This window comes from Schistocerca piceifrons, chromosome 3 (genome assembly GCF_021461385.2).
Source record: "Schistocerca piceifrons isolate TAMUIC-IGC-003096 chromosome 3, iqSchPice1.1, whole genome shotgun sequence".
Lineage (NCBI taxonomy): Eukaryota > Metazoa > Arthropoda > Insecta > Orthoptera > Acrididae > Schistocerca > Schistocerca piceifrons.
In genome coordinates, this window is record NC_060140.1 from 948,767,717 (window position 1) to 948,792,375 (window position 24,659).

General features: G+C 40.8%; 1 protein-coding gene across 1 annotated transcript in view; it reads right to left on the reverse strand.

The window, feature by feature from the left end:
- LOC124789259 (solute carrier family 22 member 7-like) overlaps positions 1-19,494 on the reverse strand; it is a 155,098-nt gene extending 135,604 nt beyond the window's left edge. Inside the window, exon 1 of the mRNA XM_047256556.1 lies at positions 19,393-19,494. Within this exon, the coding sequence (XP_047112512.1) occupies positions 19,393-19,434 (42 nt within the window). The 5' untranslated portion in view covers positions 19,435-19,494. The remainder of the gene's footprint in view (positions 1-19,392) is intronic.
- Between the last annotated feature and the right edge of the window lie 5,165 nt (positions 19,495-24,659).

The following is a 24,659-nucleotide window of genomic DNA, read 5'->3' on the forward strand; positions in this document are numbered from 1 at the left end:
TAGATTTTCAGAGAAAAGCGATAATGATCGGAACGGACGTTATAACGTTAATTTCGGAAATGAGAGACGAAACAGACAGGACAATAAATACCAGCCTTATGACAATAACAGACGTTCTAACAGAAATTACACAGACAATTATAATAACAGAAATTCTTACCGGAATGATCAATCATACGGAAACAGTAATCGGTATCATCAAGACAGAAACTATTCATACAATAATGGAAATTCTTACTACAGAAATAACCAGGGTAGTAGCCCTAACAAGAATTTCAGAAGTGACAGTCGAAATTACACATGAAGTAGTCATGCAGATAGCCATGAAAATAGAAATTTTAATAACAGACACAACCAAGAATTTACATCTAACAGACAGGAAGGACCTAATTGGCATCCTCCACGTGACAGAAATTCAGAGAGACAAGTGCAAATCGTAGAAAATGATCCGCGAAGTGACGCGAATAATCAAAGACGTGACCCAAACAATCGACAATGACTTGTAGCTTCGGCTTCTGGCAGCAATACAGACGGTTCAGAAAGTAATGACACTACGACTTTACACTACGTACGCTTGTAAGACATGAGAGATATTTTGCTAGACGAAAAGGAAAACAATGTAGACACATTTTTACGTTCTGTTATTGAAGTATGTGTGAGTAAGAATAAGTTCACTGCGGTTTTAGATTCTGGGAGCCCACTGAATTTTATTAGTGAATTAGGTTTTCGTATATGTGTAAGAACTATTGCTTATCCTGTGTTACCTGTTTCTAAAACCACAATTCGAGGAGCTATTTCTGGAAAAAGTGTGGAAGTCAAACAACAGACCAACTTAAATTTCATTTGTCAAGGATATGAATTTTCTGCTAATTTTATTATTGTTCCATTACTCAATACTCAAATTATATTAGGTATGGAGTTTCTTAACACATATAAAGCAATTTTAAACTTTAAGGAACGAAGTGTGAACTTGAATGTTGCCGGAATGCCGAGGTGTTTGAAATTTTTCGAGTGAGTAACGAAATCTGAATCAGACACAAATTGTTTAAGGTTTCTTACTTCTGATGTTTTCGCTGAGTATTATGACGACAATGTGTTCATTCATGACAACGGCAGTAGATACAGAGATGCGATGGATGATATGATTAATAGTGAAGAATTAATTAATGAAAAGGTTAACAAAGCTGAAGTGACAAAAAAATGGCTCTGAGCACTATGGGACTTAACAGCTATGGTCATCAGTCCCCTAGAACTTAGAACTACTTAAACCTAACTAACCTAAGGACAGCACACAACACCCAGCCATCACGAGGCAGAGAAAATCCCTGACCCCGCCGGGAATCGAACCCGGGAACCCGGGTGTGGGAAGCGAGAACGCTACCGCACGACCACGAGATGCGGGCCTGAAGTGACAGATGACGTTGCAAGAGAAAAATTACACCACATTTTGACTTCACATACTACAGTATTTAGTCATCACACAGGAACTATACAAGGCTTACAATATTTATTTAAAGTAAAAGAACACACACACCATTTCGGGGAAAAACATACGCTATTCCTGTGGCTTATAGAGACAAGGTTAAGAAAGAACTTCAATCCATGTTAGATCAAGGCATTATTGAGCCAGCTGTCAGTCCTTATACCAGCCCATTACATGTCGTTCTTAAAAAGGATGGGTCAATTCGTTTGGTTCTGGATTCCAGACTGATAAATAATATCATCATTCCTGAAACTGACGGTCCACATAGTTTAGATGAACTTCTTCAACATTTCCATGGAATTAAAGTTTTATCCACAATTGACCTCCGTGCAAGTTTTTGGCAAATTGAACTCCACCCTGATTGTTGAAAATACAGCGCCTTTTTAGCCTTTGGTAACTGTTATCGATTTCGGAAATTACCATTTGGACTTACTGTATCTTCAGCAGCATTCATTCTTGATTTAAATGAAATTTTACCTGTTTATCTTCGTAACAGTATTACTTCATATGTTGACGATATTCTTATTGCTAAACGTTCTTGGAGTGAGCACAACAAAATTTTGGATTCGTATTTTTGCAAGAGTTGGCATTACAGTGAACTTGGGAAAATCTGAATTTGGTCGTTCTCAGGTGAAATTTCTTGGTCACATTATTTCAACAGAAGGTATCTTCCTGATCCAGAGATACTAGACGCTATTCGTAATTATGCTGTTCCTACTACTAAACGTGATGTTTGTAATTTCCTTGGTGTCTGTAATTTTCTTAGATGCTTTGTTAGATTGGACAATTTGGCCACACCTCGTTTATGTGAACTTTCTGGAAAGAATTCTAATTGGTGTTGGGATGAGGAAGCTCAATTAGAATTTTGTTTGGCGATGGACTCATCATACAAAGGCCTAGGTGCGCACTTATTTCAAGAGATAGAAGAAAACAACGTTGTAGTACAGAAAACTATTGCATTTGGAAGTCGTGTTCTCTCTAAATCAGAAAAGAATTATTCGATCACAGAACATGAAGCTTTGGCTGTTGTTTGGGCTTTCACAAAATTCCGCATCTTTTTGTATGGCAGACATACTAAGGTTTACACCGATCATCGAGCTCTGGAATTTCTTATGTCAACTAAATTAACACATGGAAGATTATCACGAAGGGCACTGTATCTACAGGAATTTGATTTTAGATTTGTTTAACTCCAGGGTTCTTCTAATATTATTGCTGATGCTTTATTACATGCACCTATGGGTTTGAAACAAAGTGCTGAGGAAGACTGCAAAGAAAACAATTATTGCTTGATGTATATTGAAGGTGTTGCGTTTGAAAATTTCATGTCGTCTTCGCTCCAGGACATCGCTAAGGAAGCAAAACAAGGATCCAATCTGGAAGGACATTAAGGAGAAGTGGAGGAGAAAGGGAAGCGTAGTGATTAGACAGTATTATTTAGTTCGTAATGATGTTCTTTCTAAAAGAAATTCGGTTGACAACTCTGTTTGGTTAGTTTGCATTTCTGATGAGAGGGTTAATAAATTGATTTGGTATACACATTTCAGCTATGCACACTTTGGTCCATGAAAATACTTTCATAAATTACGAGAAAATTGCTACTTCAGTAATATGGAAAAACGTATTCGATTTGTTCTTGCTAAATGCAAATTATGTCAAAAGGCTAAGCCGCCAACTATTTCTCACAGAGCACTATTGTTTCCTATCATTCTAGCGAGATTAAAGGAAATGTCTGCAGTCGATTTGTTCAGTCCAGTGGTTTGTTCTACTAATGGTTTTGCGTACATTATGGTAGTAGTGGAAATGACATCAAAATTTGTGTGTTTTACACCTTTACGCAAAGCAACAACTCCTTCAGTATCTAATGCTTTCATCAAACATTTTCTTAAAGAAGTGGGACATGTTGATAAAGTTATATCAGATAATGGATCACAGTTTCGCTCTAAAATTTGGCTTCATACTCTACGGCGTTGTAAGATTAAACCAATTTTCATTTCACTTTTTCACCCTCAATCTAACCCGTCAGGGAGATGAATGAAGGAAATTAATAAATTGTGTCGTCTTTATTGTCATCATAATCACAGAACGTTGGATCAGTATCTTCATATTTTTCAAAACATTCTGAACGAACTCCGTAATGATTCAACTTCTTTACCGCCTATATTGATATTAAAAAAGAAAGCACCGACAAATCGTATTTCTGAAATATTTCCTTTTCCATCTACTCGGAAACAGCGGCATTCTGAAGTTGTCAACCTGGCACTACAAAATATTGCATCTGCGGTTGCTAGAAGAGAGAAATCAGCTAAACGTCCTGGTCGTTTAAAAACTTTGTCAGTTGGTCAAAAGGTGTTAATTAAGTCTCATCATTTGTCTCACAAAGGAAAAGGCTTGTGTCGCAAATTTTTTCTGCCTTATAGCGGTCCATATATAGTTCGCAAAATTATTCATGATAACACTGTTGAAGTAGAAACTCATAAATCACGGCGCTCTAAGGCAATACATCATGTATCGAACGTTAAAATTTTTGTGGAATGACATACTTTTGAGAAAATTAACAGTTACACGTAAACATGCAGAGAACACAGGGATACCGGGCCGTGTTCTAGCGGCAGCGCAGACACAAAACGACAGTCAGTCCGCGCGCTGCAGAAGGGAACCGTTGACCGCAAACAATTACTTCCTACGTCACGCCTACCTACAGCTAATAGATGGCTCAGTGCGAATGCACTGACAGCCGTAGACAAATACACAGTCTAATTTCTCCGGTTAAATTCAGTATAAAGCTATAGTGACTTGATAACTTATGATATTAATGTTCAGTTTTCACAGGATACATTTGTATAAATCTTTAAGAATTACAGGTAAATTCTCTGCGTGTCCGACATTAAGAAGACCTGCTATCAAGAAAATTTCAGGAAGAATGTAATTTTGAGGAAGAAAGTAATAAACTAAAAAGGTAACAATTAATTGAGTTTATATTTCAGATAACATAAGTCTACTTAAGTATGTACTTTAAACGTAATTCGCTGCTCGCGATTACCTGATTTATACTTTGTGTTCAATTTTATGCTCTATGAATTTACTTGTGCAGCGACATGCTTGCGTACATTTGCTGATTTTGACAATGTTTTATTAATGAACAGGGTTGTTACTTGTCTGTATTTTGCAACACAAGGCTGCTACTCTTATTCACTGATGTCATATATTTCATTATGTGCCTGATGTGCCTATTTATTTAAATTATATTTGTCATCTCCCCCCCCCCCCCCATGAACCATGGGCCTTGCCGTTGGTGAGGAGGCTTGCGTGCCTCAGCGATACAGATAGCCGTACCGTAGGTACAACCACAATGAGGGGTTTCTGTTGAGAGGCCAGACAAACGTGTGGTTCCTGAAGAGGGGCAGCAGCCTTTTCAGTAGTTGCAGGGGCAACAGTCTGGATGATTGACTGATATGGCCCTGTAACACTAACCAAAACAGCCTTGCTGTGCTGCTACTGTGAATGGCTGAAAGCAAGGGAAAACTACAGCCGTAATTTTTCCTGAGGGCATGCAGCTTTACTGTATGATTAAACGATGATGGCGTCCTCTTGGGTAAAATATTCTTGAGGTAAAATAGTCGCCCATTCGGATCTCCGGGCGGGGACTACTCAAGAGGACGTCGTTATCAGAACAAAGAAAATTGGCATTCTACGGATCGGAGCGTGGAATGTCAAATCCCTTAATCGGGTAGGTAGGTGTAAGTAGGCTGTTTATGTTTTCTTATTGGCAACGTTACGTAGCGCTCAATATGAAAATCACTGGCTGTGCTGTGTGCAGTCTGTGGCTAGTTTGCATTGTTGTCTGCCATTGTAGTGTTGGGCAGCGGCAGCTGGCTGTGAACAGCGCGTAACGTTGCGCAGTTGGAGGTGAGCCGCCAGCAGTGGTGGATGTGGGGAGAGAGATGGCGGAGGTTTGCAATTTGTCATGAACTGATATATATATTATGACTTGTGATGATATTAAGGTAAATACATTGTTTGTTCTCTATTAATATCTTTCATTTCCTAACTATCCCTATCAGTAGTTAGTGCCTTCAGTAGTTTGAATCTTTTATTTAGCTGGCAGTAGTGGCGCTCGCTGTATTGCAGTAGCTTGAGCAGCGAAGATTTTTGTGAGGTAAGTGATTTGTGAAAGGTATAGTTTAATGTTAGTCAGGGCCATTCTTTTGTAGGGAATTTTGAAAGTCAGATTCCGTTGCGCTAACAAAGTATTGTGTGTCAGGTTAAGCACAGTCATGTAGAAATGTTCTAAGGGGACGTTTCATATGTCGACCCTTAGCCGAGGATACCTCACTGGAATCTTCTGATTTTTTCTTGTAGTTTGTGTAATTGGTGTAGCTATTGTTTATTGGTAGCGCGTAATCATAGACAGAATTTCCTTTGTAGTTGCAGTCTTTCATTGTTGTATAGTAAAACAGTTGTGGCATGCATGTAGATTTGCACCAAGTATTTCGCAGCTGCGCTTGCAATTAACTAGATATTATTTTCAGTGCTATGTTAATGTGTTCTCTTATTTTTGATCTTCAAATTGTGTTTTTCTGTGTTGTCGTGTGAAATACTGTGACAATAATGGCGTGTGAAAAACGTAACACTAGGCTCAAAACTAAACTGAGAAATAATAGTGATGACGAGCGTAGCTTATCAGCGCCGCCGAGTAATGAATTTACTAATGTTCAAAGTAGTAATTTGGTAATTGTGCATAGGGAAATGGAGCGGGCGTCAAACAATGGCGTGGACAGTGAAACAATTAGTGAAGAGGGAAGCATTATCGATCGACCGGTCGGCAATAGCTCGCCTCAGGAAGCCGAAATGACACGACACGATCTCGCAAATACTGTAGATTCAGGTTTTGGGTCATCACCGTTTTCTCAAATAAGTCAAGACACATTTTCTGCTTGTCAAAATGTGAATGTTGTCGGTGCAAATGCACTGCCGAAAAGCGTAGAGAAACAGATTCCAGACACTAATACATTATTATTGCAATTAATGCAACAAATGGGACAAAAGCTTGAAAAGTTAGACACAATGGAACAACACCAGAGACAAACACAGCAACAGTTAGACACAGTGGAACAAAATCTCAAAATGTTAGACACAGTGGAACAAAATCTCAAAAAGTTAGACACTACACTTGAACAAACACGTGAAGATTTAACCACTGAGTTACATAACATCGAATCGAAATGTCAAAAAGTCTGTAATGACGTAAAAACACAAATTTGTGAGCATTTTCAACCTATTTTTTCGCGGCATGAAAATGCATTACAGAATCACGAAGCAGCCATAAAAGAGCTGCAAACCATTGTTCATGAAAATCTTGAGACCTTGTGGGCTAAATTTGACTCAGTTGCATCTACCGATTTGGTTACGCAACTTGCAAAAGCTCAGGAAAACTTAAAGGACAAAGTAGATACTCTGAAACTTGGTTCAGAAAAACACGCTGAGGAAATAAGTACACTATCAGAGAAAGTAGCCGAACTTTCGGATCAATTCACTAACTTATCTACAAAGGTAGATGATGATCTGAATGACACAAGACCCGTAGCCTTCACTGACACAGAAGAGTATGAACAAATAAGAAGATTCAAACAAAATCAGAATCAGATTAATACGCAACACCAAAGAGAAATCCGGGAAGTACAAGACCAGCTGACTCAGGTAATACAAGAATTACGTATTTCAGAGGACACTCGCGCTCCAACACGGGAAGAGGGACTTAGAAACACGGAAAAGCTGCAAAATAATAACACAGGGCATTTCGGAAGTAATGAAAGAAACTGGGAATGTGCACCGAATTTTGAGATGGAACGGCCGACACGACCTAACAATGACCGATATGCGACTCGCCGTCATGATGATTTTGACTATAAGCTGTTCATTACTACACGTAAATTCAAAACATTTAAGAATTCTGGCAACGACATTCATCCACAAGCATGGCTCCATCAATTCTCTCATTGTTTTCCTCCCAACTGGTCGTTGGAACACAGATTAGAATTTATGTGTGGCTACTTAGAGAATGAACCAGCTGTAAGAATGCGATCGGTAATTCACGATTGCCACAGTGAAGGAGAGTTTTACCATGCCTTCCTCTCAGCATATTGGTCTCAAGCTACACAAGACCGTGTAAAACATAGCATCATGATGATGAAACACTTTGAACAATCTGAATTTTCCAGTCTTGTCAAATATTTTGAAGACATGTTGCATAAGAATCAATATCTTTCAAACCCATACAGCCCCTCAGAACTCATCCGCATTTGCTTACTCAAATTGCCTGAACATTTACGACATATTATTTTAGCAGGACGTTGCAAAGATGACATTGAAGCATTTCAGGGTCTGTTACAAGAATTGGAAATTGACACTGACAATCGGGGAACGCGGAAACAGGAGCACAACAATTACAGGTCACATCTGTCACAATTCCACGATGAAAGAAATAATAACTGGACACGACAAGGCTATTCTCACAACACATATCGTGACCAAAACAGACACCACCCGTATGACAACCGTTGGCAGAGTAGTAATAATTACAGGGAAAGATCACCTCTCCGTGGTAATGACTATCAGAGAGACAATCAGAGAAACAGACAATATGGGAACCAAAACAATTATTATCAAGGGAGACAGAATAACTTTAGACGCAACGGTCCAGCGCGCAGTTACGATTCAGGGAGAAATTCTCCACCACTTAACCGACAAGAAAGAAACTACAGGAGCTATCGACATGACGACAGACGATATGATCGTAACGACAGACCTGAATTGCATCAGAACTGGCGGGATTCAAACAGAGCAGGGCCCTCTCGTCACGGTGAATTTGTAGAAGTTAGGTCTCCAAATCCCAATAACGACGCGCGCCAACAAAGGGACAGACAATGACTCACACCGCATGCAGCAGGCAGCCGCGTGCGCCCGCTAGCTCCGAGAAAAATAACATAAGACGTTAACCTTGAGAAAATTTTTAGCACTCCTCACCGACGTATACCACATGATAATTCCGTTGAAGTTGAAAGTCTGCGTACTAGGAAGAGTAAAGGTTTACACCACATTTCTCATGTAAAACCATTTATTGACAGATAATCTGCCTTTTAACTTTGTCATTGCCATAAAACTTTTCACTTTACATTACTAGTATGCTTGTCAGACTTAGAATCTGTTAACGTGCAACAATGTTTGAAGTTAAATATCCAGTGAAGAACCAAGAGAACTTTTTAAAACAGAAATTACGAATGCATTGTTATAGTGAACAGACGACACAGTGTTGTATTTGTACATTCTTGCTTGTTAGTTGCACGATTACGTAACGACTATCAGGGTTACATACTTAGGACACATACTGGTACTGCTAATGAGATTTTAATGCAACATTTTGGTTTACTTGAAAATACATTCTGGGTTTAAAGTACTTTCTGTGAGATACCAGAGGACACAGTGGTTAGTTTATGTGACAGCTACACGATTTTATCACGACGCTACCAATGAGTGACAATTTACAATGTTGCTTTTGCGGTGTATCTGTTTTATATCTGCACAGTTTTCTAAATTCTTCTGGAAAGAAAAACATGTTTTAGTAGTAACTTTTGTGGTATAGCAACAATGAGACAGCCTTTTTCGTGGCACAACATTACGTTACTGTACAGTACTTTCTTCATCACGCCAATAAGCATTATAACTACGATATCTATACGCAAAGCATTTCACTTTTGTTTATCATGAGGTAAGTACATTGGCTTCTGCAGAACTTAGCTTTCGGAGGACGATAACTACGACACTTCCACACAGATTATGTTGCAACAAGACGCACATTTAGCGCTACAGGACACGCATTTCAGTGATTAATTTTGTACTTAAAACATTTATTTTTAAAGATTTTTGAATTACAAAGAAAGTTTTCCTTGATATATTTCATTCCATTGGTGTAATCTGTAACACCTGAGGGTATAATTACATTAATCCTCAGGGGGGTACACGCTTACTTTGTGTACCATGTGTTTGGCAAGCACAAGGAGCCCTAGCTAATATGGTATTTGCTTATACAACTTTACACATCGGTACCATATTTCTCCAACACACAAATTACACAGCTATCTGATCATTTAACTGAGAGATAAACATGTTTTTTACTACATCAGTGACAGATGTTTACGCAATTACACCGTTGGATAACTTCACACTTATGAAACTGTATTTTGTCTGTACTTTGTAAACTGTTCATATTTTTTCGGAACCATTGTGATACTATGAGAGCTTTGAATGATGTATTTGGTATGGATTCATGATTTTTAAAGTACTTTTGAGGCAGATGACACTTTTGACATGAGCAGAGAATTTTTTTAATTATTGGAGGAAGCTACGACGATTTTGAGATTTGACTGAGGTGTTATGATGTTATTTTTACGACGACGATGTGTATTATGCTGCTGAGGTATGTTTATGATTAATGGGCTGAGGCTATATGAGTTATTTGAATATGCTTCATATTTATAATGACGAAATATTGACGAGTGTCGATGGATACGTATATGTGTAATAAGGTAAGGAGTAATGAATAGTGGGTAGGGACTCTTGACTTGTGAAAAAGGATGTTGGAAACCAAGAATCATACTTTAGAATTATGAAATGTGTGTACATGTGTGAATCATGTGTGAATGTATCACAATGCCACTGAAAATTTTTTTGGACACTGTTATATTCATAGGATTTTGTTTCTACAGATTTGCAACGCTAATTCTTGACCTGTGAAATATTTTTATATGAGACTACCACGGTAGCAGAATCTCCTGTCGTAAATATTTCCGTACGAAAGTTAAGTGACCACCTGCACGTAATGCGTCGCGGGCACCCAGCTGTGTCAGACGCCTGGAGAAAAAGCCATTATTGCGAGCCCTTTTCAGCGGCACAGGTAGAAAAAAAAAAGGGGACGTGGGACGTGTCAAACACCTGGAGAACAAGCCATTAGGGTGTGCCTTTCATCGCTAATGCGACACCCTCGTTACTTGAAAACATATGATTACTCGCACTTTGTGCTAATTGCTGAAATGCTTATGAATTGATGGGAAATATTCGTACATCTGCACACCTGATTATGACAAGTGTCTTTCTATGAGAGTTGAGAGCTACTGACTTACGAAATGCCACATGACTATTGAATGATGTTTTTATGCTTTGGTTTGCGTAATTGCTTATTTCACTTGATATCTGGTTTCCAGCTGTGTTGCAGCATTGCTTTTACAAAATAAAATGCATTTGCTAATGTGAACACTTTCTGTCAACAGATCTATTAAATAATTATTTTATGATCCACATTCTTTAAAAAAGGAGCACTTGGAAAGGAAAGAACAATAAGAAGGAACTAGTAACTGCATACATAATATTCTTTTAAGTACATGGTAATATTTCTTTTACAATAAGTTGTTGTGGTGCACCACTTTAATTACATAGACATTAAGATGTGAATATACATTTCCCTTATCTGCATTGTTGTTTTTACTGTAATATTTTTTCTTCTTGAGCTATGTCATGTTTAGATATAAGCTGCTGTTTGCCAGGCATAGTGCTACTGAACTTTAATTTGTGTTACTCTGCTAAGCCAATTTTACTACTCATTGATTTTTCATGTTGCTGCACATTGGCTCATATTAGTTGTAATTTTGCATTTTATCTGTTAATTTAGATTTACGGTAGCTTGCTTTGCAATTTTCCAATTTTTTGGTAATTGCTGTTTATATTAATTGTTATGTGATGCTGCATTGCCTCGTCCCTTAGTTTAGCATCTGAGCTCAGTAGATTTAAGTTAGCTTAAGAGGGGGTAGCCTCTAAGAGAATGAGTTGCGATGAATTGGAAGAAATGCATTGAGAAAACAGGTTTAGGTAGGATTTTCTTGAAAATAAATGTTGAGGTAAGAAATGTGTGAACATATAAATACAGAAAGCATGCTTAGATAGAATTTTTTTGGTGGAAACAAAGGATGAAATAAGAGGAAAGATATATGAAGTTTTGGGTTGGACTGCAGTACCAAATGTTACACTGAAAACGAACCCTGTCCTTTCCTATTGGTGTTATCCCACTATGTGTTTGTGTACCCTTGAGTATTTGTTTTCTTCCTGTCTCTGTGTACTGTTTCATAGAATTTTTTTCTCTTCTAATACTAAGCTATATTCACTATGAGGAGGAATACTGTTATCCTCAAATATAAGTTGCATTAATAATATGTTATTTTCTTTGTAAAGTTGTTTACAATTCTGTTCTGTTTCAATGTTCATGTGTGAAATTAATGTTTCGAAAACTATTCTTATTATTTTATGTATGTACTTATGTCACTATTTTTGTAACACTCATGTATATGTTTATTTCTATTCTTTTGTAAAGCCTGTACTACAAATGTTATCTGTATTATTATGTTTTTAATGATGTATTTTGTACCTTTGTAATTGTATTCTTATGTTATAAAATTGTAATTGTCACCAGCTCATGATATTATTAACATGTAAGTTACATTTCACTGCACACGTTTCTGCTGGTCATAGTATGTGGACAATATGTGAGAAGTAGGGACTGTTAGTGTTTGCATGTGTGTTAATAACTCAGCAAGGGACTGGATAACAGCATTGCTGGTTCTAAGGACAATTTCAAAAACTTTGTGAGTGCACAAGTGGTGGTTTATGGACTTGCTATATTATCCGCAAGACTCTTCAATGGTGATTGTGCACCTGCACAGTCACAACAGATGGCTGCTGGCCATCTCTACAAGGACTGCAGTGGGTCTGCACCTCTGGTGGCCCACCAATACCGTAATCTCTACCAGGACTACAGTGGGTCTGCTCTGTGATGACCTACCTACCAATACTCTTCAAAATTTCGACTGACTCTGCTGTGGGTTTGCTCTGTTGTGGCCCATTACCTGTCTGCATGTCGAGAGTCAGCACTGTCTTTCCATTGGAAGGACAACACTACTTATTCAAGACTGCATGGAAATCCACTACTTCCGTGTGCATTTTCTTTTACTGCTCAGACTTTGAGAAAAACACTGCAATTTTATTGTGATGAATCAGGACTGTCTTTATGGACTGTGACAAAATTTTAGCTTTTGACCAACGTTGTATCAATAAGTGTGTGCATTTGATTTCTTTGTTATTGTAATTATGAAAAATTTTATCAAATCATTATTGGCCACTGCCCAAAAAAAATTTTGTAAAATTTTTTGTGGGGAGCATGGGGGCTATGTAAGTAGGCTGTTTATGTTTTCTTATTGGCAACGTTACGTAGCGCTCAATATGAAAATCACTGGCTGTGCTGTGTGCAGTCTGTGGCTAGTTTGCATTGTTGTCTGCCATTGTAGTGTTGGGCAGCGGCAGCTGGCTGTGAACAGCGCGTAACGTTGCGCAGTTGGAGGTGAGCCGCCAGCAGTGGTGGATGTGGGGAGAGAGATGGCGGAGGTTTGCAATTTGTCATGAACTGATATATATATTATGACTTGTGATGATATTAAGGTAAATACATTGTTTGTTCTCTATTAATATCTTTCATTTCCTAACTATCCCTATCAGTAGTTAGTGCCTTCAGTAGTTTGAATCTTTTATTTAGCTGGCAGTAGTGGCGCTCGCTGTATTGCAGTAGCTTGAGCAGCGAAGATTTTTGTGAGGTAAGTGATTTGTGAAAGGTATAGTTTAATGTTAGTCAGGGCCATTCTTTTGTAGGGAATTTTGAAAGTCAGATTCCGTTGCGCTAACAAAGTATTGTGTGTCAGGTTAAGCACAGTCATGTAGAAATGTTCAAAGGGGAAGTTTCATCAAATCCCTAAATCGGGTAGGTAGGTTAGAAAATTTAAAAATGGAAATGGATAGGTTAAAGTTAGACATAGTGGGAATTAGTGAAGTTCGGTGGCAGGAGGAACAAGACTTTTGGTCTGGTGATTACAGGGCTACAAATACAAAATCAAATAGGGGTAATGCAGGAGTAGGTTTAATAATGAATAAAAAAATTGGAGTGCGGGTTAGCTACTACAAACACCATAGTGAACGCATTATTGTGGCCAAGATAGACACGAAGCCCATGCCTACTACAGTAGTACAAGTTTATATGCCAACTTGCTCTGCAGATGATGAAGAAATAGATGAAATGTATGATATAAAAGAAATTATTCAGGTAGTGAAGGGAGACGAAAATTTAATAGTCATGGGTGACTGGAATTCGACAGTAGGAAAAGGAAGAGAAGAAAACGTAGTAGGTAATAATGGATTGGGGCCAAGAAATGAAATAGGAAGCGGCCTGGTAGAATTTTGCACAGAGCATAACTTAATCATAGCTAACACTTCGTTGAAGAATCACGAAAGAAGGTTGTATACATGGAAGAGGCCTGGAGATACAAGAAGGTTTCAGATAGATTATATAATGGTAAGACAGAGATTTAGGAACCAGATTTTAAATTGTTAGACATTTCCAAGGGCAGATGTGGACTCTGACCACAATTTATTGGTTGTTACCTGTGGATTAAAACTGAAGAAACTGCAAAAAGGTGGGAATTTATGGAGATGGACCTGGATAAACTGAAAGAATCAGAGGTTGTACCGAGTTTCAGGAAGAACAATTGACAGTAATGGGGGTAAGAAACACAGTAGAAGAAGAATGGGTAGCTTTGAGGAATGAAGTAGTGAAGGCAGCAGAGGATCGAGTAGGTAAAAAGACGAAGGCTAGTAGAAATCCTTGGGTAACAGAAGAGGTTTTGAATTTAATTGATGAAAGGAGAAAATATAAAATGCAGTAAATAAAGCAGACAAAAAAGAATACAAACGTCTCAAGAATGAGATTGACAGGAACTGCAAAATGGCTAAGCAGGGATGGCTAGAGGACAAATGTAAGGCTGTAGAGGCTTATCTCTCGAGGGGTAAAATAGATACTGCCTACAGTAAAATTAAAGAGCCTGTATCTAACATTTTCTGGGTCTCATGAACAAATAAAGCGAGTTGGGTCTCACACAATCGCTGTTCCCGAAGTCCATGTTGATTCCTACAGAGTAGATTCTGGGTTTCCAGAAATGACATGATACCCGAGCAAAAACCATGTTCTAGAATTCTACAAGAGATCGATGTCAGAGATATGGGGGTATAGCCAAATGACGATCCTCTTCTGAAGTCACACGTGGTCGTCCCTGCATTGGTCTTTGGGACACAGTTTCGGTCTTTATAAACTGCCGCCACAACCGAGGAACAACAGAACGATTCACACTAAGTCATCGGGCCACATCATATTACGACTGTCCTGCCTCCATTCTCTCTGTGTTTCTCCACCGCAGAGAGTCTGGTAGGCATCTTCTCTGCGCCATACTGCACAGTCTGTGACTGTGTACATAGCGATTGTGGATGTGGGACTAGCCGGCGAACACTACCTCGTTTCACAGGTGCCCTGATGTCGTCACTGGCATTGTAAGAAAATGTAGGCCCTACAGCCGTCCTTATGATCTTATTTATTGTGTGGCTACCAGATTCGGCGCATCAGTGCGCCACCTTCAGAGCTTAGTTGATGCTGAAGGTCTTATCAGCGTCAACCAAGTTCTGAGGGTGGCGCTGTGATGCGCTGGAACTGGTAGCTTGTAATGCCGGAAATGCATATCCTCCTATTTCCATCTATTGCAGGTCGTGTGGAGAAACAAAGTGTTTAGGATCTTTGGTAGTGTGAACTCTGCCGCGTGGAGCGCGGGCAGAGCAGGGGTCTGGCTGGAGTAGGGCGGTGGAGCAGGTGTGCTGTGTGACCCTCCTGCGAGTTGCCACACTTTCGGGGTTTGGCAGTATGTAATTGCACTCGACTTGCTATGACAGTTTCTGGCACGGTGTCGCAGACGGGAAACATTAGCTGGCACACATCAAGAGCCCGTTTCGCCTGGTGACCGTGTCGAGAAGAAGGCGCGCCAACATCCAGCTTCTCCAACAGCGACGACTGACAATTAGTGATTGTCGCCACCTCCTCGACCGACGACTTCAAACCTTCAATCAACCAACAAGGAAGACTGAAAGCACATAAAGTTTTAGAACTGTATGGCAGACCTCAGCTTTTCAAACTGTTCCATTTGCATCACTAAAATACAGCAACTTAGCATGAACCTTGGGTGCTCATTGTCCCAATTGCATTACCAAGCAGGGTCCCTTCCCTTTCGAAATGAACCCAAGTGTCGCTGAAATTCAAACGCCAGCATTAAAGTAATATCGTTCCATTTCACTGCTTTAATTTCAAAGTTCAGTTAAAGTATTCATAGCTGGCTACAATATTTAGATTACACGCACGAATTAAGAGTGCGAGTTTTGTTACCATATTTTAGCTTACCTGTGACTGCAGCTCAGCTTGGTACGTACTAAATTTTACTATTGTTAATTGTTCTGAATCATTTAATGCAAGTTCAAAGTTAAATCTCTTGTTTCTAAATTGCGTAGATTCAAGTAGCTTTTGAGATGATTGTTGAGGTAGCCCAAGACTAACCTTATTTTATTTTATTTCCTAGTGCTTCAGAAACAAAGTTCACTATTAATTTCAGTCACTAAATTAACTTTCAATTTTCCGGTTTTATTAATTCTTTTGCTAAATTAAGTCAGAGTGTAGCGAAGTTTATTATTCCTGACAAACATTTAGTTTTCACACAACACGTGTCAGCCTTCAGTTGCCACGCTTTTAGTGCTGATTATATGTGCATTAACTTTTCTTTTTCAGTTATAGTAGTTGTCCATAGGATTGCCGACGGTAATTTTCCCCAAATCTCAAATATCTAATTAACGCCAGTTAATTGTTAACGTAACGACCGCACATCACTCTTTTTCAAAATTAATTTCAGCCAATTTCATTTGAATTTTTCCTTTCATTTAGATGTAACCCTTTCCTCCCTCTTTACCGACAGATTAACTTCGGTGACGATTGGTTTTCCCAAATTACCATTAGGTACATGCGGTTTAATTTTTCACTGTCATTAAGGTCGATAAGTGAGGGGGAGGTTACAAGCTACACAGTTAATAAGATCATAAGGACGGCTGTAGGGGCTTCATTTTCTTATCATAGTGAACGGCCATGGAGACCAAGATCTCCAGTGAAAAGGACGGACATACAAAAACCCATCAATGACATGGTTGTCCATTGACCGGAATGCCATCTTCTGAGCAGAATAAGATCGTGCGGGCATCTGGTTGACAGTTTGTATCATTATATTGAGAAATAGACGCGGGAGGGGGAATAACGGTTTGTCGCGTTAATTTTGGACACAAAAGTAAATTAAAAGTATCTACCACAAGGACCACTCCTTGCTCCATTTCTCTTCAGCTTCTACGAAGCAGACATCCCAAAAACAAAATCAAGGAAGTGATTCGTGAGTTTCTCCTGGCGTATTAGATAATCAAAATATCCACGGGTATGCTGCCAGTCTATAGTGTCCAACGGGCACAATATTTCGGCGATCATACATGTCGCCATCATCAGGTGAACTGACGGACTGAGCTCCTGTGAACGTGCCGGCACGGAGATCCGTACGCTATGGCTGCTCAGAGGGAACTGGGTTCGGTCACGGCGGCGGCCGATTTAAATACCCTCCGCCCGCGGCGCGTTCCCTCCGCCGTCCGCACCCCGCGCCACGGTCGCGCGGTGGAACAGATTGCGACGGCGTCTGAGATGACGTCGGTGTGATGGCTCTGTCCGCCGTGGTCGTCACACCTATACGTTTGCTCGATTTACTCTTGATTAACCCGATCGCTGGTTCCCAAGCCTTGCTAAGATTATAGCCACAGTCACGGTTTATGAGGTCGTCATTGGTGCGAATTTCCATGGCCTCTCTAACAACGCTGTCCCAGTATCTCGACGTCTGTACCAGAATCCTCGTGCGGTCATACTCCATGGCGTGATTTTCCGACAAACAATGTTCAGCGACCGCCGACTTGCTCGGATACACCAGTCGAGTGTGCCTCTGGTGTTCACGGCATCGATCCTCGACGGTACGCATCATCTGAACAATATGCGACTTGCCACATTGACACGGAATCTGGTACACGCCGGCCTTCCTCAAACCGAGGTCATCTTTGGCGCTCCCCACCAGTGCACGAGTTTTATTTGGAGGACAAAACACAGTTCCGACCCGGTGTTTCTTCAGAATGCGGGCGATTTAAATGGACGCAGGAGTGGACTAGAGAAAAAAAGAAAATACTGCACCGTGTATCATTCAAGAACAACAGGGATTTGACTTGCCACGCAGAACATGGTCAATGCTAAACAGGGTTAGAACTCAACATGGGAGATGTGTATATTTTTTACGGAAACTGCGTAAGTAGCCATGCCTTCTTGTGACTGCGGAGAACCACAGACCGTCGTCAGACACATCACAGAAGAATTCCCCACAAGATCACACGACGGCAAACTTCGTGCTGGCGACTCTATAGAGTGGGCAGTTTACATAAATGCTCTACATGTTTTAGATTTTACTAGGATATATTAGGATGTATATTCTATGAACTTATTTATTTTTTCAATGTGTCAAAAGCGATACGATAAATAAATAATGTCACAGAAAGTCATTCAGGTTCTCTCAAATTTGTATGATTAGCTAGGATGAGAATCTTGCGAGAAAAATCGGAAACGCGCTTAGTGTCACCGTTACACATCTCGCGTTGTTATGATGAGAAAAGGACGAGAGAGATGTGGGCGCTTAGGGAGGCATATAGACAGTCATTTCTGCCTCGCTCAATACGCAAATCGAAGAGGACTGGAAACTGTTTATGTTGCTACCAGGTATGTTGGCCATACGGTGTTAGTGGGTTACAGGCTATAGAGGCTGAGGAATATAAATATATTTTTGGAAATACGCGGAAAACTACAAATCAGATTAAAAAAGTTTGGAATGAAAGTTGTTCACACCCAGTGACACGATACTCGATCCCCTGCCCCCCTCCAGGAGGTGGGGGGGGGAGTCTAGTTTGAAATCGTGAAAAGGAACCCCAGTTTCTGTTGCGGATTCTCCAGGAAGAATACGCAGGCTGACTTTTGCATTAAAATATTTTACAGTCCGTTATAGATAGTGCTGTAATCGACAAAAATGGAATTGCATTAAAAACTATTTAAACACACATCAGATAAGGATCCCAGGAGGTAGAAAGGATGTTATCCTAAAACCTTCAATAAGAAACCGGTTTTGTAGCAAAAAAGACTTGATTCTCCGAAACACAATTACTTGGTCCACATTTTTGGTGTAATTTCTTTCATATATGATCCTCGACTTCCTTTAGTTAACGCGGATTATTCACTTACCAATAACGCCTATTATGCCTATTCATTTGGCGATTTGTTTCATCAGAGGAAAGTATCTGTGAAAGAAAATCTACATAGGCTGCTAGTTGTTATTGTATCCAACTGCAAATCTTCAAGCGGTTTTGAAAGCCGTCCCCATGTAGTTCTTATGCAACGATAAGTGATGCCAATCGAATCTGTGCTCAAGCAGTATTTGCAGAACACTTATTTGCGAAATTCCTGAATATATTGCGATTTGTACAGAAGTAAAGTATTTTTGCTATAAAAGCCGGTTTCACATTAAAGATTTGAAAATAATTGCATTTCTAACCACCTGGGACCATAATCTGATGTGTATTTCTTGAGATGTTATCACTTTTCAACGGCTTTTTACCCATTTCGACTATAGTCGATTACAGCGCCATCTGTCACGTCACACCCTTGGAGGTGAGGCACGAGGGTCGAGTTTGGAGTCATTGGATGTCACTCTTCGAGACGAACAGCTTGTATTAGAACATTCTTCTTTTTAATCCTGACCGTGTGCAATTATGTAAACACGTAATGGAGGATGCGTTTGGCGTATTCTACGTGGGTAGACGTTCCACAGTACCTCCAATGTTTGCAGTTCGCCGTTGCCGATGTCTTTCCCCATCCCTGCAAAGAGACGTCTGTTCAAGGGAGTCGCACACAGACTGACTGCGACGGCTTGTGAAGCAAGAGACCGACGTTACGCGCCACTGAACTGCTGTGATACTCCTTATCTGCTGGCGTCACCTACAGTAGGAAAATAACGCCATTGATAAAATACGTGTTTACCGGGTATAACAGTCACGAGTGGAAGAATGTGGGGTGTAACTAACTACAGGGTGTTTCAAAATTGACCGGTATATTTGAAACGGCAATAAAAACTAAACGAGCAGCGATAGAAATACACCGTTTGTTGCAATATGCTTGGGACAACAGTACATTTTCAGGCAGACAAACTTTCGAAATTACAGTAGTTACAATTTTCAACAACAGATGGCGCTGCGGACTGGGAAACTCTATAGTACGGTATTTTCCACATATCCACCATGCGTAGCAATAATATGGCGTAGTCTCTGAATGAAATTACCCGAAACCTTTGACAACGTGTCTGGCGGAATGGCTTCACATGCAGATGAGATGTACTGCTTCAGCTGTTCAATTGTTTCTGGATTCTGGCGGTACACCTGGTCTTTCAAGTGTCCCCACAGAAAGAAGTCACAGGGGTTCATGTCTAGCGAATAGGGAGGCCAATCCACGCCGCCTCCTGTATGTTTCGGATAGCCCAAAGCAAACACACGATCATCGAAATATTCATTCAAGAAATTAAAGACGTCGGCCGTGTGATGTGGCCGGGCACCATCTTGCATAAACCACGAGGTGTTCGCAGTGTCGTCCAGGTAAAAATAAGCTTCGTCAGTAAACCAAACGCTGCCCACATGCATATCGCCGTCATCAATCCTGTGCACTATATCGTTAGCGAATGTCTCTCGTGCAGCAATGGTAGCGGCGCTGAGGGGTTGCCGCGTTTGAATTTTGTATGGATAGAGGTGTAAACTCTGGCGCATGAGACGATACGTGGACATTGGCATCATTTGGACCGCAGCTGCAACACGGCGAACGGAATCCCGAGGCCACTGTTGGATCACATGCTGCACTAGCTGCGCGTTGCCCTCTGTGGTTGCCATACGCGGTCGCCCTACCTTTCCAGCACGTTCATCCGTCACGTTCCCAGTCCGTTGAAATTTTTCAAACAGATCCTTTATTGTATCGCTTTTCGGTCCTTTGGTTACATTAAACCTCCGTTGAAAACTTCATCTTGTTGCAACAACACTGTGTTCTAGGCGGTGGAATTCCAACACCAGAAAAATCCTCTGTTCTAAGGAATAAACCATGTTGTCTACAGCACACTTGCACGTTGTGAACAGCACACACTTACAGCAGAAAGATGACGTATAGAATGGCACACCCACAGACTGCGTTGTCTTCTATATCTTTCACATCACTTGCAGCGCCATCTGTTGTTGAAAATTGTAACTACTGTAATTTCGAAAGTTTGTCCGCCTGAAAATGTACTGTTGTCCCAAGCATATTGCAACAAACGGTGTATTTCTATCGCTGCTCGTTTAGTTTTTATTGCCATTTCAAATATACCGGTCATTTTTGAAACACCCTGTATCTGGCAAGTCAGCGGGATAATTTATGGCTCTAAGCACTATGATAACATCTGAGGTCATCAGTGCCCTAGACTTAGAACTACTTAAACCTAACTAACCTAAGGACATCAAACACAGCCATGTCCGAGGCAGGATTCGAACCTGCGACCGTAGCAGCAGCGCGGTTCCAGACTGAAGCTCGTAGAACCTCTTGGCCACAGCGGCCGGCGGATGATTTATGGTCATATGTGTTTTCTTTTAGAAGTTCCTTACTCTGTAACCACAGATGGTTGTGAGCCTAACATTTTCCGAAGAGAGTGTTGGGAATCGCCTAAAAACTGCATTCGGGCTGGCCAGTGTACTAGCTGACAGTCGCTTTAGTCCGCCACGTGGATTCGACGAGCGTCTCGCTCATCCGCCAGCCTCGTTATAGTCCGTGAGACGAGTGATTGGTAGTGACAGTTCCGGCGGGCAGACGGCGCTGTTGCCGAACGTGGCTCACAGCACGCGGCGCCCTGTCTGCTACACGCATTCTCTAGCAGCAGAAATAAAAGCGACACAAAATACAAGTCGTATTGGTACGCGTGTATTTATTTAAAGTTGATGCTTGAAATATATTAACTCGAAAACTGATAAGAGCTATTTAGTACAAGTATCTAAGATGCTGAAACATAATAAAGTTATTCGTTAAACTTCACAACTGAAATGAAAACTATTTTTGCAAGTTGTTGAACATTAGCAGTTTTGGTTTACATTGTTAAGTATTAGCATTATTAATTTGTTCTACTACAAGCTACAGAATAATTGGTCAGTGTATTAAGAGTTATAATCTGAAGAAAGTACTCACAATATGATGATCTGGTTGTAGATCGATAGCAAACTCCCTCCTTACATTCCTGAATACGTTGTAGTTACTGTAATGGAAAAACACCACTCACATCACTGTCAGAATCTGATTTGACATTGTCTTCCTCAGCACTACTCGAACTATCACTGCTCTCTCCCAGATGTATAATTAAATTTTCGGTGCATTCTTCCACAACCCCTTCGGTTTTGGCCGCCTCTCTGATGGCACTTGCAGTTCTGTTTACAATTTTAGCCCACGTCTCGCTTGTCACTTTATTGATAGCTGCTGGAAGGAGAGTTTCCACTTCAGAGATCGTGAATTTTTTATTGTTTGCAGCAATGTAATTTTTTATCTGTGCCCACACTCCTTCAATTGCATTGAAGTGACAGTGGTATGGAGGAAGCCGAACGATTTCATGCCCGTGCCTTTTAGCAATCTCGTCAATTACATATGTTGGAAATTGGGGTTTCTTTTGTGACGCAATTTCGAGCAGTTCCGCCTTCCTTAAATCTTCTCTGAAATCTACTTTTCGCCGTTTCAACCACTGAATGATATCGTCTTTTTTTGTTGCCAAGGTTGGTGCCTTATCGTGAACAACGGAATGATAAGGCGCATTGTCCATAACAATCACTGATGGACTTGTCAGATTCGTCATAAGCGATGTCTCGAACCATTCTTGAAATACTACACTGATCATCCCTTCATGGTAATCTCCCGTCTTTTTTGACCGAAACATTTTCAAGCAGTTTGGCACAAAACCTTTAGATGTACCTGCATGTAAGACAATAATACGCCCTCCTTTGCCAACAGGCACTGCCATTGTCCCCTCGGGTGTTCCATCATTCCAGCCTCTACGTAAAGAATGGCTGGCATTGACCCAAGTTTCATCTAACCACACTATACTTTCGAATTCCACACCCATGATCCTGCGCAGAAATCTGCACCGCCATGCAACTACATCTGTCCTTTCCATTAATATTTTGCGTCCGTTAAACAGTGAATAACTGAAGCCTATGTCTTTCAACACTGTACGCAATGAAAATTTGCTCCCTTTAAAAAGATCGTCTTTCTGAAGCGACACCAGTAATTTAGATAGAGTGGGATGTTCCTTTCTCTTATAATAGCTGTATATATGACGACGAATAGCGTCTTTCTGAAAATCGTCCAAAGCTGTCACCTGCTTATTTCTCGGTCGCTTCTTTCCTGGTGTGTGCAGCTTTGTTGTGCCACTCTCGTCACAATCTACACTATACTGTTCTTTCCCTATCTTTACAACAGTGTTCTTACTTATTTTCAATGCTGCTGCAGTTCTCTTCACAACCTGAACAACAGGAATTAAGGGCCCACCTTTGTCCTTTTCTTTCTCAAAGTAATCCCTCACAGAGCACACGAATTCACGGGCCTGGGTGTGTAGCACACTTTTCTTCCTCCGTTTCACTTCTTGTGTTGGGCTGGTACTACTCGCCGCACTAGACATTGTTTACAACGAAACATAAACAAAGAAACACTAAAAACAACAAAAACGAAATAAACTGCGAATTCAACTTCAGACAAACGACGAACGACCGCACCGCCTGCTCGCGAGACACTGGTAAGTTTCATAAGCGCGCGCGACCGGGTTCCAGGGCGGCAACGTGGCCCTTCCTACCCGCTCAAAGTCAGGCCGTCATTGGCTGCCTGCCTGCGGTCGCTAGGCAACGGAAAGACGCTACCGAGCTGTCAATACCAAAGACTCGTCTCCCAGACTATAGGTAGTGTCCTGCGAGATCCTCTACAAGGCATATTGTCGTCCTCAAAACTTACATTGTTGTCTGGGAACAGGAAGTCCATAAATGGCAGCATATAGTCTCCAAGTAGCCCAACATAACCATTTCCAGTCAATGATAAGTTCAGTTCGATCACAGGACCCACTCCATCCCACGTAAACACAGCCCACACCGTAGCTACCACCAGCCTGCACAGTGCGTTCTCGACAACTTGGCTCCATGGCTTCGTAGGGTGTACGGCACACTCGAACCGTACCATCTGATCTTATCAACTGAAATCGGAACTCATCTGATCGGCCACGGTTTACAGTCGTCTGGGGTCGAACCGATATGGTCAAGAGCCCAGGAGAGGCGCTGCAGTCGATGTTGTGCGGTCGTCCGTTGCCAGGGCCCAACAACGAAAACTTTCGCCGCACTGTACTAAGGGATACGTTCTCGTTATGTCCCATATTGCTACCTGCGGTTATTTCGTGCCTGTCTGTTGGCACTCACAACTCTGTGCAAACGCAGCATGCCCGAAATTTGCTGCTCTCGGCACACTCTACACACTGTGGATCTCGGAATACTGAATTCCCTAATTACTTCCGAAATGGATCGTCTGAAGCTTCCATTCCAGTGCCAAGTCTGCTAATTCCCGTCGTGCGGCCATACTCACGTCGGAATCCTTTTCACATGAATCATCCGAATACAAATGACAGCTCCACCAAAGCACTGCCCTTTTCTACTTTGCAATACTACCCCCACATATCCATATCACTATCCCATGACTTCAGACACCTCTGTATACTGTACATTTACAAGTTACTTCTGCAGTTAAAAATATGAATTACATGTTTTCATCCGTAAGACAATGCCAGACTCCATAAAAGCAGTTCTGCAGCAGGTAGGATGTCACAGATTTTTTAAAGGTACATCACTGAGACAGAGATTTTACATATCTACGTAATTTGTTATACAGTTTTCTTCCTCCACGATATACACTTGATACGCACAACGTGGTGTTGGAAAGACTGGCAAGAAATGTCACTGTTTGACCTGCTACTGCAATCGTGAACAGTTCTATTTTGAGGAGAACTGTATCTTT